The 14,523-nt window shown below is 36.6% G+C and overlaps 2 protein-coding genes across 6 annotated transcripts in view; one reads left to right on the top strand and one right to left on the bottom strand.

Annotated features, from left to right (window-relative positions):
* Nucleotides 1-6,640, top strand: part of VASH2 (vasohibin 2) — a 37,216-nt gene extending 30,576 nt beyond the window's left edge. For all 4 annotated transcript variants that reach the window (XM_077157787.1, XM_077157788.1, XM_077157785.1 and 1 more), the window contains one exon: nucleotides 6,302-6,640. In XM_077157787.1, coding sequence (XP_077013902.1) covers nucleotides 6,302-6,374 — 73 coding nt within the window. In that variant the 3' untranslated portion in view covers nucleotides 6,375-6,640. The remainder of the gene's footprint in view (nucleotides 1-6,301) is intronic.
* The window catches only part of ANGEL2 (angel homolog 2), a 46,119-nt gene that overhangs the window by 8,513 nt on the left and 23,083 nt on the right, over nucleotides 1-14,523 (bottom strand). Inside the window, exon 9 of one of the 2 annotated variants that reach the window (XR_013174347.1) lies at nucleotides 12,229-13,252. Coding sequence is in view for 1 of the 2 variants with exons in the window: in XM_077157784.1 (XP_077013899.1) it covers nucleotides 13,101-13,252 (152 nt within the window). In the remaining variant the exon portion in view is untranslated. Of the gene's footprint in view, nucleotides 1-10,583; nucleotides 13,253-14,523 lie in introns of those variants that run through there. The other variant, XM_077157784.1, reaches the window with a different exon arrangement.

The following is a 14,523-nucleotide window of genomic DNA, read 5'->3' on the forward strand; positions in this document are numbered from 1 at the left end:
GCGTGGGCTATAGAGTCAGTCCATCTAGAGATTCACTCGTCCACTTGCCAAACTTGTGACTTTGAGCAAGTTTCTACTTTCAGTGCCTCTATATTTGCCTCTATAAAATGGGCAATAACAGTATCAACCCCACAAAGTTAATCTGTGTAAAACTTTAGCACAGTACTTGGCAATAGTAAGTGCTTAATAAATAAACGCTTCTAAGAATGGTGATATCCTGGCACAAGGAAGGATTTGTAGAAGTACTGAGGACTGGTTTAGAAAAAGGAAGCCAAAGACTCCGAACTAAATGTCGTACATCTTCAAAGGTTCCAATAATAGAACACAGGCAAAGGTAAAGTGGGAAGTTTTAGGACTATCAACTCTAAAAAATGTGAAAATTCCATTCCTTAGGGCTGAGGGGCTCCAAAGTGAAGAGGTCAGGCCAGTGGCCAAAAAGTGATTTCTTTGAGGAGATGCCATGTCTGTGGCAAGTTCTCAAAGTGATCCCAGTGAAGCCCACATTATGGGATGAGTGGATGGATTTTGTCTTCTCCTTGACCTTACCCTGTGTCCTGCCCTGGCCACCGATTCTCCACCAGATGCTGTTAGTCACAGGGCTGAGAGAGAGATCATAACTCAGAGCTGATCTGGTCCAGCACCTTGAAAAAACAGTATTAACCTAGTGTCTTACTGGCATTATTTTCATATATGAAGGACAGCATATTTGGAGTTTCAGAAGGAGAAGTGTGACTGGGTGTTGAGGAAGCTGGCAATCAGGAAGAACACATGTGCAAGAAAGGTTTAGAACTGGGGTGAGATCATTGCTAGGAACTGCAAAAATGATGGGACAAAGGATTCTCTTAAGCAGAAAGAGCTGTTTAATTTTCAGTGACAGTAAGGAGCTCTGAACAACCACATGGCTTAGGTCCTATGTAGTGTGCAGGGTTTCCTTTTAGAAGACTGCCTCTTAGAAGTGGGTTGTGACTCTTCATTTAGGGCGTGGCCACTTCTGAGTGGAATGATCGAGAACTTGCAAAGAACATGTTCCTTCCATTCCACACACCAACATTTCTCAGGCTGTTACTAGGATTGTGTCTGAAATTAGTCTTGTGTTAGGGAGTTAATGGAGGGAATGGTATCGATTAGGAGTAGGTTTGGCTGTGGGTAATGGTAGATTTAGGCTGTGGCTTAAGCTTAATTTGCTATTACGTAAAGTCCAACAGAGGTGGCACAGGCTTTCTTACTGCTCTGCCATCTTTAGTGTGACATCAAGGTCCAAGCCCCAGACATCTCATCCACATTCCACTGAGTGGGAACAGAAAGGAAAAAAGAAAGTAAAGGGCACATACCAGTTGTCTTTAAAAGAGGTGTCCTGGTAGCACTGTCACACCACACTTCCACTTAAATCTCATTGGCTACAACTCAGTCCAAGGCCAGATCTGACTTCAGGGAAGCTGGGAAATGTAGTTTGTATTTTAGGCAGCTATGGTCCCAGCTAACTATCAGAGTGTTTTTTGTTTTTAATTGTATAACATATATACAAAGCAAAGAAAGAAAAAAGCAATAGTATTCAAAGCACTCTTCAACAAGTAATTACAGGACAGATCCCAGAGTTTGTCACGGACTACCATACCATCATCTAAGAATTTTCCTTCTAGCTGCTCCAGAATATAGGAGGCAAGAAGGAATAAATATTTTTTTATCATCACAATCGACTTTTTTCTGTGTGTGTGTGTGTGTGTGTGTGTGTGAAAAATAACATACATACAAAAAAAAAGGAATAAATTTCAAAGCATAGCACAACGATTAGTTGTAGAACAGATTTCAGAGTTTGGTATGGGTTACAATTCCACAATTTTAGATTTTTACTTCTAGCTGCTCTAAGTAAGAGACTAAAAGAAATATCCATTTAATGATTCAGCAATCATATTTGCTTCTTAAACCCTACCTTCTCTGTTTATCTCCACCATCACCTTTGGTCTTTCTATCCCACTCTTTAGGGGTATTTGGGCTATGACCATTCTAACTTTTTCATGTTGGAAAGGACTGTCAGTAATATGATGTAGGGAGGTAGAACTATCTGATGTTCTGGAGAGCCTGGGCCCTCTAGGTTTCAGGACTTATCTGTTTCAGGGACCCACTGGAGGTTGTAGGTTTCTGGAAAGTTACTCTAGTGCAAGGTACCTTTACAGAATCTTATATATTGCCCTAGGTGTTCTTTAGGATTCGCTGGAATGGTTTTGGTTGGGTGGGGTTGGGCAAATTGTGATAGATAGCAAGGTCTAACTGAAGCTTGCCTATATCAGGGTGTTTTTAATATAGAAGGGGAGAATGGATATTGAGAGACAACAGACTCTGCCATAAATAGATAACTAAAAATAAAAGCTAAAAAAAAATCATTTAATGCAAACATAATTTATATTTGGATAAGCCAGTGATATATGCTTACATAGTTATAATACCAGGGAAGGTAGTATGGAAATCATGTTTTACTTGTTCTAGGAAATGACCCCCATTTAATCCTTTTGTAAAGCAAGGAATGAATATAGGTATTTCAAGGTTATCCTTTGGTAAGTGGATTTTCGATTTTTGGATTTTCTAAAACTAGGGCATACTGGGGGAGTGGGATTGGTTTACTTTTTAAACCACATTTGCCTTAAGCTGGTATTAATTTATGGGGAGAATGCTTGAGACAGGAAGTCCCAAATTAGCTATTTGTAAAGATGACACCATCTCAAGCAAAGAAATAAAAAGAGACGTTTTGGGTTTTATGACAGAATGAAGAAGCCATGTGGATTCATTAAACCTGGTTTGCATTAAGAACCCTATGTCTTTCCATAGTGGGTCGAGGACTAGAGCAGAAACAAAAGTTTAAGTTTGAATTCCTGAGCAAAATGTGTGCTTCTTTGGCCATCAACCCAGGGATGGTCCCCACTGGGGCCCTGGAAGCCACTCTACACTGTAAGAGTCAGCTGTTGAAGGGAAGGGCTGTCTTCCAGGGCATGTGTGCATTAGATGGACACCATTACCCTGAGGGACAGGAGCCTGAGCCCTTTGAGAAGAGGTGCAGGGGTCTCTGCAGAAGGAAGCTTTGGGATTTCTACAAGCTGATAGCCATATTTACTTGCTTCATTTGTGTGTCCCAGGCCCTATGAGAAGAGAAACGAAGAAATAAGCTTTTCTCGACTGCTAACAATTTAGACTAATTACAAAAGTAAGGCCCACAGTCCAATTGAAAAGTAAGCTCTGTGCAACACAGAAACAAGATTACAAATTCTTTGAGTAGGACTGAGTAGCAAGTCAGGAAAAGGTCTCTGTTTTTCAGCTGTACAAACATACATACAACATAAATCTTCCCATCCTAACCCTTCCCAGGCATAACATTCAGTGGGATTAATCCCATTCGCAGTATTGTGGCACCCTCACCACCATCCCACTACTTGAACGTTCCCTTCACCCCAAACAGAAACCCTACACTCATTTTACATTAATTCCCCACTGCCCCTGTGCCCCCAGCCCTGGTAACCTGTGCTCTCTATTCTTCTGTATGAGTTTGTATATTCTCTGATATTTCCTTTGTGGTTACCACGGAGCTTAAATTTAACATTCTGGGCGGGCCATGGTGGCTAAGCAGGCAGGAATGTCTACCTGCGATGCCAGAGGACCCGGGTTTGATTCCCGGTGCCTGCCCATGAAAAAAAAAAAATTTAACATTCTAAATCTGTAACAGTCTTATTTGCTTTGATGCTAACTTAACTTCAGTAGTGTACACACACTGTTCCTATACCCATCCATATCCCTACCTTTATGTAGTTCTTGTCACAAATTATGTTTATACACTATGAATCTAAACCCCCTAATTTAACATTACATTTCGTGCATTTGCCTTTTAGATCCTGTAGGAAGTAAAAAGGGGAGTTACAAACCAAAAATACAGTAGTACTGTGTTTCTAGTTAGTTACCCATGCCAGTGTTTACCAGACATCTTTATTTCTTCACATGGCTTCAGTCAGTTGTCCAGTGTCCTTTCAGCTCTGTTTGGTATCTCTTCTAGGGCTAATCTAGTGATGACAAAGCCCCTTAGCTTTGTTTATCTGAATGTCTTAATTCTTCCCTCAATTATGAAAGACAGTTTTGCTGAATACAGAATTCGTGGATGGCAATTTTTTGCCTTCAGCACTTTAAATACGTCTTCTTGCCTGCATGATTTCCAGTGAGGAACTGGTACTTAATCTTCTTGTATGTGCTTCTCTATTGTGGCTTTCAGAATTCTCTTTTTATCTTTGACACTTGAAAGCTTGATTATTACATGGCATGGTATGCATCTATTTGGGTCTGTCCTGTTTGGACTTCATTGAGCATCCTGGATGTGTATATTCATGTCTTTTGTTAAAATCTGCAAAGCTTTCAGCTAGTTTTTCTTTGAGTATTCTCTTTTTCTCCTTCTTTTTGGATTCCCACAAGGCATACATGGTTCTGCTGGATGTGTCCCACAGGGTCCTCAGGCTTCGTTCACTTTTCCTCATTCTTTCTTCTTTTTGCTCTTCAAACTGGATGCTTTAAATTGTCTTACCTTTGAAACCACTGATTTTTTTTTCTGTCAGCTCCAATCTGCTGTTGAGCTCCTCTAGGGAATTTTAAATTTCTGTCACTGTGGTCTTCAGTTCTATTTGGTTCCTTTTTATAATTTCCATCTCTGCTCATACTTTGTGTCATCTCTTGTTTTCCTGATATCCTCTAGTTCTTTGTACATGTTTTCCTTTAGCTCCTTGAGCATATTTAGGAGGATTTTAAAAATCTTTGTCTGGATTATCCCAAATCCGATCCTCTTCATTGATGAGTTTCCATTACTTTAATCTTCTTTGCCTGGGTCGTCACTTCCTGTAATCTATTTTTCAAACAGGACATTTTGATATTTTAATGTTATCCCTGAGATTTAGACTTTGAGGCATCTGTTCCTTAAACTTGCATCCAGGTAGTGTTATGACAGAGTTTTCTTTGAATGCCAGGAGTGAACAAAAAAAGTTAAAAAAGAAAAGTCTTCACAGATTCACCTGTGAGTGCTCTCCTTCAGGGTTTATCAATACAGTGCATTTAGAGGACAGCTCCAGGCCAAAGCATAGGAGCCTCCCTAGTCGTTTTCTGCACACATATCTTGTCTTGGGCAGGCACATAGGGGTCCTAGGAATTCCCTATAAACAATGTCTGTCTTCCCTAGGGAATAGTTTCCTCAAGGAGCTCTAGACCATGTCCTACAGCCAGCTGTCACTTGCCCCAGTCACTTGATGGTGCAGAACACTCTCTGTGCTGCTTTTTTACATACAGGGCAAGTTCTGGGACAGCGAGTCCCTCAGGCCACCCCCAGACATATTGTGCCAGAGACACAAATGCTCCCAGTATGTGCATGGGAGTTCCTCTGCTTCCTTCAGAACCAGGACCAAGGATCTGCTTGCTCCGAGTCTAGCCATTCAAGGGTGGGAGGGACATGCCAGGGCAACACAAGATTCTGCCACTTTTAGGAAGACTTTTTCTTGATTTGGTGCTTGCCCCGTTACTCCTTTGACTTTTCTGGAGTTTTGAGAAGATGTATTTGCCAGTTCTTATGGGTTGTTCAGTTTCTGTGGCAGGGGGCGGGGGGAGGGAGTCCTGAAGCTTCTCCCTCTGCCATTTTGATCAGAGTGGTTTTGTACTTGGTGTCAGGAAAGGGTTCTTGACCAGTTTGAATAATCGCATTGTAGAGGGAATGATCATAGTCTGCTGATGTCTGTTCTTTCCTGTATCTGTGTGTGTGTGTGTGTAGGAGTAGTGGAGCTTGTTGCCAGAGCCTAAGGGCCCTACAGAGATGCTGCCTGTTGATTTCTAGTTCTGTCATCACTGAATGAGGTGAACCACCTGTATACCAGGGGAAAACCATTCGTTGTTAGGAAATCAAAGATTAAAGCAAGACTTAAAAAATAATTACATTTTCATTTTGATCTATTTTTTTTTTTAACACACGTGAAATCTAAAAATGTCCTTGAGTACATGGGCTCGGAAAATGAACAGAAATGGATTTTAGACTTTATAGTGTGACCAAATTCACTCCTTAGAGATGAACAAACTAGCTCATTTATCAATTTTCAAATTTTTTTAACCCTACAAAAGCCTGTCAAAAGGTTCCTTAAAACCTATAAAGGTGGACTTAAGACAAGAGGGAGCTGGAAGTTATGGCTAGTGGAAGGGTTAGGAAATATCAGAGGGGTTAGGCCCTTGAAAATGCTTAATTATCTTTCTCTGTCTCATTCACTCTCCCTCCACCCCTCCTGTCCTTTATCCTTAGGCCTGCACTGCCTGAAAAGAAGGTGGCTGATCTCAGCACTCTGAATGAAGTAGGCTATCAAATCCGGATTTAGCCAAGCCATAATGGTCAGCAAGAGGGCTTCTGCGGTGCTTCTCTGTGCACTTTACCCAGCATCTTCAGGAGGAATGGCAACTATTTATTAAGAACTTGTGAATTTTATTTTTAAGGATTCACCTGCAAATAGAAACTGAGTGGGCAGTAACAATTAACTTGAAAAAAATTCACCAAGGGGCAACCATGAAAATGCTTCAGAAAAAAACCCCACTGGGGCTGGACTCTCCCTCACTCAAGATTGAGACAATAACAACTATAACTGTAGTTTTTATATTTTTCCATTTGCCTATTTTTCTTACTTACTTTGAAATTTATTTGTTATCTCTAGTAAATGTTCATGACATCCTTTCTCCTATTTTTGGTATAATAAGGTAACTCAATCAGTATTAATTCTTTTTTAGCAATAACAGAAGCAAAGATGGTGTTTTTTTTTTTTAAGCAGTCAATATTACCTCAGCATCTTGACATCAGATATGCAACTTAATGGTATTTTGTTTTTTTTTTTTATATTCTATTTGTATTGTTTCCCCAGTATTTCCCATGGGGATCTCCACATGTTTGGAATCTTTTTCCTGGTGCACATATGTCATGAGATTTAAGGTATTATATGCAAGTGTTTTATTAAAAAGCACTGAAATTCTTCTGGCAATATGGGAAACCATTTTCAGGATTTTGGAGTTACTTCCTTCTTAATCTTTCTTAAAGCATTCAATGACAGCAGCTTTTGTTCTTTCAAAACAAAACAAAGCCAAAAAAAAAATCGCATTCAGAAGCTAGTCTATGTTCTGTCACTAACATTTAAACTTTGCAGATTTCAGCAAAAAGCACAAGAAGCCATGCACTGTTACACAAATTTAGCAGTGTTGCAAATTACCTCCGACAGTAATACACTGAGAAAGAGGCAAAGAGGCCAGTAGCAAATCAGCAGGTCTTGATAATCAGATGTCCTTCTGCTCACATTTCTTCTGATTCAGGCCTTGATTCTGAAGGACTCACTGCTGTTAAGAGATGTTTTCTGATGTCTTATATTAAGACCAAATGTGACACAATGTGACTTTTTTTTCCCAGTACCTTGCTTTTAGGTATCACTTCAGACATTTAGGAACTAGTAGTGGAGAATACAATGAATTAGAGACTCAGAACTTTTTTAATGGAAGAGTCTTCTGGTACAGTATCACACTTTATAGTGTAATTTACTCCATGAAGCACAGAATGAATATCTGGCCTGCATATGGTTAGTTACAGTGTAACTTCTGGCTGCAGACCATATAGAGTAACTCTGACAGCATACACAGCCTGCATGTCATCAAGACTACAGCTTTGATTTCAGTTGTTTTATCTTAGTAACCATACTAACTGTTAAGGCCAAAAGGTGTATTTAAGTGGTATCTGCTAGCCAACAAAAGTGTTCTTTAAATCTTAGCACTTTCCCTCTGGCTTTCTTTGACCAAAGATGGTTAGGGAATAAAAGCATAAGAATCTTCACACTGAGATTCTTTATTAATAAAATCTCTGGTGGTGACATGGAGAACAAAGTATATCCTTCAGCCATGAGCTCACTTTTCCCTAAAACTCAATATTATTAATGTGAAGTACTGTTTTCTTTAAAAAGAAGGAAGTCTAATGTCCCTTTTCATGAACAGGACCAAGTAAGTGGACATCTTAATTAGATTAAAATACAGTAAAAGTGGGAAATCCTGAATTTAATAATTTTTTTCAAGAATATTAGCAGTTGGTTGAGCTTAAAATGAGTTATCTTTGTGTATCTTTGCAAGGCAAATTTTTTGCAGCCTCATAGCTACAGTCATCCATGAATCATTTCATTCTCCTTCTAAAACAATTTAACTTGTTTCTCTCTTTCTTTACATATATATATATATATATCCTTCTGCTATCAATCTGAAACTTGTTTTTATATCCACTTAGTAGTCTACATACAACATTGCAACCATCCCAAGAACTTGATAAAGGGTTTATCAAGTATTATGTATTGTTGCATCCAAAATACAGAATGTTAAATAGTTGCATAGCCTCTTCTTTTTTCTCAAATACACACAGGGGAAAAGAACAGAAATACAAACTGTTTCTAATGTGCAAATGTGTAAGCCTTAAAACTGTCAACTGGCTTGAGAACTCAATTAGTAACCTAATTTCTTCTGCACTCAGTTCTTGATTTTAAGATTCATTTCCCCAAAGCAAGATTTAGTTACAGAAACATGTAAGTTCACTTAAAATGTTCTTAGCTTAAGCCATTTTACTTTTGTTTTGTATGGGATATGTTAATTTTAAAAAACATAAAAGAAAAGTGCCAAACTCCTAAATTCTAGTGCAATAATTTAATAAAAACAATAGTAAGGCAAAAAAAACCAAAAAAAAAAAAAACAGGAAATGTTTTACCATCATCCCCGGCCCCAAGAATTTCTCTTACAGGCTGTTCTCTAATTGAAAATAATAATGAAATAAAACAATGAAATTATTCAAAATCTAGTTTAAATCAGTTAATGCAAGAGAAATTTTATGATTTAACCATCATGACAATATATGCAAAGTTTAAATGAATGACAGAAATCTTGGTTTTAGATTATATGTTATGCTGTTTTGAGTACACTTTATTTCAGAAAGTGATATTTAGTATTTTCTATATACTCTGAAATCATGAACATTTCACTTTTTCTAAGTCAATTATTTCATAAGGATTTTATTAATAGATCTTGGTAAACAGAACTTTGGAAATCTTAATTCAGTATTCTTATTATACTCAAGGCTTTTTGTAAGCTATAGTTTTATGTACAACCTTGTACAGTTTTTTTGACATACAGTTCAGAATCTTGTTTATTCTCTTGGACTTTGTTCTGGCCAATACATTTTTTTTTTAATCTTTAAGAAAAACTGTGATTGTATTAGTGGGTATTTTTCTAAGTAAATGAAAACTTGTACAATGGTATTTTAGAGAATGCCAGATAAGTGCATGTTTCAAGTTAATGTTTTTCTCACCACTTGTATGTTTATACACAGCATGGGACTTTAATAAAACCATCCTGGAAACTTAGGAATTTCTTATTTTCTTCTAAAAAATGTAAGCTGATGTGATTTTTCCCTTTGTCCTCTTATCACATACTTATTCTAGTGATCTAATATACCATTCTCTCCCTTCTTTCACAATTTTCAGACTCTATTATATTAAATATTACTTTATTTCTACATATCTCTTCACTTATTCACTTATTTTCTAGCATCGCCCTAAGTAATAAAGACTAAAAGAGGTAATGGAATAGTTCAGAAGAAATAACAGGCCAGTTTACACCTTAGCACACCTACCACAAAACCTTCAGGCTCAGAGGTACCACTATAATAATTTATTAGGTAATTTACATGTACAAAGTATAAATAACTCGAAGCCTCTGTTTCCCCAAGCCCTTGAACTCTCTGGATCTCTAAGTTTGTTTTTAGGAAAGCAAAGAAATAATAGTAGACAGTTGTTAGATTAAAAAAAAAAATTCAAACATGAATAATATCTTGATATAAAAAGGAATAGTAAAACCAAAATTTCATTACTCCATTTTCCCTTTTCATTTAAAATTGGATAGTATGGCATTTGAGACAGTGTGGATGATTTGGTTTCAGCAATGAAAACAGATTTTAATTGTTTTGGGCAGGTAAATATGAGGGTCCAGCAGAGTTAGCCATTCTCCTGACCAAGAAAAATAAAGACAGATAATTATTTCTAATGGAGAGTCAAAAATCTGTAAGAATGTTACATTGACCCTCTCTAGCTTCCAGGCCAGAAAATAATCATTCATTCTATAAACTAAAGTAGAAAGCAGTTCTGTGGATTAACTATCAAAGTGGAGCACATGAAAAGAGTCTAAAATCATAACATAAATCAAGATATAAAAAATTAAACTTTCACAGAGGTTTTTCAGGGATGTTAGCTTGTTAACAATGACCTATGTAAAGAGTTATTTGTTGGGCGGGCCGCGGTGGCTCAGCGGGCAAAGTGCTTGCCTGCCATGCCGGAGGACCTCGGTTCGATTCCCGGCCCCAGCCCATGTAAAAAACAAACAAACAAACAAAATACAATAAAACAAGAAAATGTTTAAAGATGTTTCCCTTTCTTCCTCCCTTCCTTCCTTCCTTCTCTCTGTCTTTCCTTCCCTTCCTCCCTTTCTCTTTAAAAAAAAAAAAAAAAAAAAAAAAAAAAAAAGAGTTATTTGTTAATAAACTCGTGTAATAGAATGGAGTGATTAATCAAATGAATCTCTATTTTTATTTTCCCAACATTAAAAAGGGATAATTATACTCTTTGTTATTATAATTTGGTGATTATTATATCTTCTAATTAGGACATGTAATATCTGCAAAATATCATTACAAAATGTGGAAAATCCTAGAACCATAGTTAATACTATAGATAAAAACCAAAAAATAGTGAGAAATTAAACATTTTTAAAGTACTTGCTTATTACATCTTTTACTAGGCAAATCTTTATTACTTATATGCCTCCTCTGGGGTTTTCATCTGGTTAATTTTACTTTTAGAAAATAATTATAGTAAAATACACAAAAACTTGTAAAATCCAATATTATGAACTAATTACTGCTTTCCTATTTAAGATGAAATATTCTGTTAAAACCCATTGAAAAAAAGTCTATATTTCAATGTAAAATTACTTAGTAAAGATGCACATAATTCTTTGATCCCAAGCTGTAAAACAGAAGAATATTTTACTTCTTATGTTTTAAAACTTTTGTTTCAAACACTGATAATAAAGCCAACTTCAGGATTTATGAGCCTGTCTTTTAACCATTTCATAAGAAATGTCAGCACCGTCTTCTCATGATGGCACATCAATATAACAAAAGAAAACAAAGCATAACATTTTAGAAACAAAACCACTAAAACCAACAAATTAAAATTACTACTTAAGAGTAGTAGGTCTCAAAGTTGGTGTCTCCCCCTAAAGTTCTGCAGGCTTCCCCATGTTTCTGAAAAGCATAACAAAAATAATCTTAGAGTTGCCACTTTGTTCCAAAGACAATTCTCCTAATAAAATAAATTTGCACAGAACTGGTTCAGTACAATAAAAAATCTCCAAACCAGGGATCTTTTCTTAAAACTGAATAGGAAAAAAGAAAAAAACTGCTAGGGAAGCAAAGGCCTACCTGTAGAGTCCATGCCTCTCTTAGGCCCACTTCTGTCTGTTACAGGATGAAAAGATTGGACTTGTGTAAAACACCTCATCCTCTTACTTGTTAAGTAACGTGACCCATATTTCCCAACATGATGGGACATACTAAATGGTTTGGGATAAGCAATTTACTGGTTCAGTAAAATAAAATTTCCCCCAACTCAGGGATCTTCTCTTGAAACTGAATAGAAAAAAGAAAAAAATTTGCTAGGGAAGAAAAGGCCTACCTCTCTTAGGCCCACTCTGTCTGTAGCAGGATGGAAAGCGTGGACTGTAAAGCACCTCACCCTCTAACTAGTTATGGTGGCCGTACTGGTTTGAAAACATTATGTACCCTAGAAAAGTCATGTTTTAATCCTGATCCAATTTTGTGGGAGCAACCCTTTCTTTTAATCCCTACTGAATAATGTAGGTTGGGAACTTGATTAGATTATCTCCACAAAGATGTGGCTTGCACAGTTGTGGGTATTAACTTTTGATTAGACAGAGATGTGACCACCCATTCCAGGTGGGACTTGATTTGTTCACTGGAGTCCTTTAAAAGGATTTTGGAGAGAGTCTCTTTTTTAAAGCCATGGGAGAGACAAGAAATCTATGAGAGCGATGAGAACCGTGAAAGCCCATGCAGCCAGAGACCTTTGGAGATGAAGAAGGAAAACGCACCTAGGGGAGCTTCATGAAACCAGAAGAAAGCTAGCAGATGTCACCATGGTCGCCATGTGCCGTTCCAGTTGAGAAGCCCTCAACTTCATTGGCCTTTCTTGAGTGAAGTTAACTTCTTGTTGGTGCCTTTAATTTGGGCATTTCTGTAGCCTTGCTTTATAAACTGGACATTTTCACAGTCTTAGAGCTATAAACCAAGCAACTTAGTTTACAAAAAAGCCATTCTGTTTCTGGTATATTGCATTCTGGCAGCTAGCAAACTAGAATAGTGACCCATATTTCCCAACCATACTGAATGGTTCAAGATAACAAGATAGGTTAACATTTTGTACAATTTTAAAAAGTAGTATTTAGTCTCTTCAAAAACAACCTAAAATAGTTGGCTGGACACTTGTGAATGATCCAGTAATTTATGAGATGAATTAATTAGGACTCAAAAAAACATACGGTTCAACTGATGAAATTAGGCCTTCTAGAAAGGAAACTAGTTGTGGTTTGTAAGAATGAAAGATATTAGGACTCACTGTAAAACTTGCCTCAAGCATGAAATTCTTTACCAAGAGGACCAAAGAAGATACACTATATTTAAAAACCACTGTCAATTTTACTGGGTTTTACAATAAAAACTATTTACATCTCTTTTACAATAAAGAGCATTTAGGTCTCACTTGTCAGGAAAATATTTTTCACTATTAAAAAAGAAAACTGTTGTAAACTTTTTTTCCTAATATATGATTCAAGCATTTAACATACCCTCTTTAGAAATTCTACAATGCAAAAATAAACAACAAGCAAGCTCTTAATAACAACTTTACATTGTTTCAAAAAGAATACATGATGAAAAGAAAATTATGTATGTAATGAAAGAAGAGTCAAAGCTCAAGTCTGAACTTAGCTAATAAAGGCAGATGATCTGAAGAGTTATTTTCATTTGGAAGTCCATTAACAGACCATAAATCTTGTTCTGTGAGAAGTGACAGTCTAGCTAGAAGTTTCAAGCCACCAACCAAAGAGACTTCAGCTCCTAAACATTAAAAAAGCACATACATATTTAGGAATAATAGGTTATTGTAATCGTATAGTTTGTTTTCTAAACAACATATCAAACTTGAGATCCCTCCAGAAGACTATGAAACATTTTTTAGAGTACAGATGAAGTTTTACTGAGTTACCACCTAATTATAATCTTCAAATGCAGTTTCACTTTTTCTAGTTCATATTTTGAAAACAGTTTTAAGAAGAAAATATCAATATAATACATAAAAATGTTGAGAATAACTTGAGATTGACAACTACATAAGAAATTCATCCATTAACCATTCTGTAGTTGCATAAAGCCAGACAGACTCTGCCACAAGTGAGGTAGGAATATTAAGTGTGGAGAATAAAGTAATGTAATTTGACCCCATGGCATCAGTATCCACAGAATTGGAGTAAAAGATGACACTTAATGTTAAGAAATTTGAGATGCAGGTCCATGACTGTCTCCTGCCACCTAGTGATCTGCTGCCAGCATGGCGACTACCAGACTGTCATTTTCTGGAGTTGCTCTAGGGGGGAGGAGTAAGCCATCTCCTGAATGTTACAAATAGGTTTATCTTAGGTAAGAAAGAAAGAGGGGAGAACAACAAGGGAAAATGGGAAAAGAAAAATAGCACAAGAAAAAAAGGGAAAATTGAAACAGAAAAGCAGTTGCCCATGTGAAAATTTGGACTTCCAAAGTTTTCTGAATGATATTTTTTTACTTCCAGTTATTTTATGATTTCAATCTTTTTAAATTTACTTCCAGTTATTTTAAACTGCGTTTTCTTTTCTGCTTTAAAACCTTTGTTTAATATTTAAAACCTGATTTTCACTTAATATACGCAGAAAAATTTTATCACCTTTGTTTTTTTGAAAACACAAAGTCCTATTATAGACTTTTCTTCCTCAGAAAGATACAATATTCAGGGTCAATATGACAAAATTCTCTGTTGTAAGCAGCATAAGCAAGGTCCTACAATGATGGGAGCATGCCTTAGTAAAATTTAAACACCAAACTGTTTAATGATGATTAATACAACTCGTCAGTTGCTGTCACAGGAAAACAGTAAATTTATGGCAAATAAAACCAAAGGGCAGTATGAAACACCATGACTCAGAAACTGACTAGAAATGGAGAATAAAGCTGAGGCGATATTTCTTAGGTAGCATGCTTTGGGGGTGTCTCACTGCCTCCCTCATCATATGCAGGTAATTAACTGATTTATTCAAACTTATTACCAACCTGTCAATTTAAAATATTTTTAACTTCTG

This window comes from Tamandua tetradactyla, chromosome 4, assembly GCF_023851605.1.
Source record: "Tamandua tetradactyla isolate mTamTet1 chromosome 4, mTamTet1.pri, whole genome shotgun sequence".
NCBI classification, from domain to species: domain Eukaryota; kingdom Metazoa; phylum Chordata; class Mammalia; order Pilosa; family Myrmecophagidae; genus Tamandua; species Tamandua tetradactyla.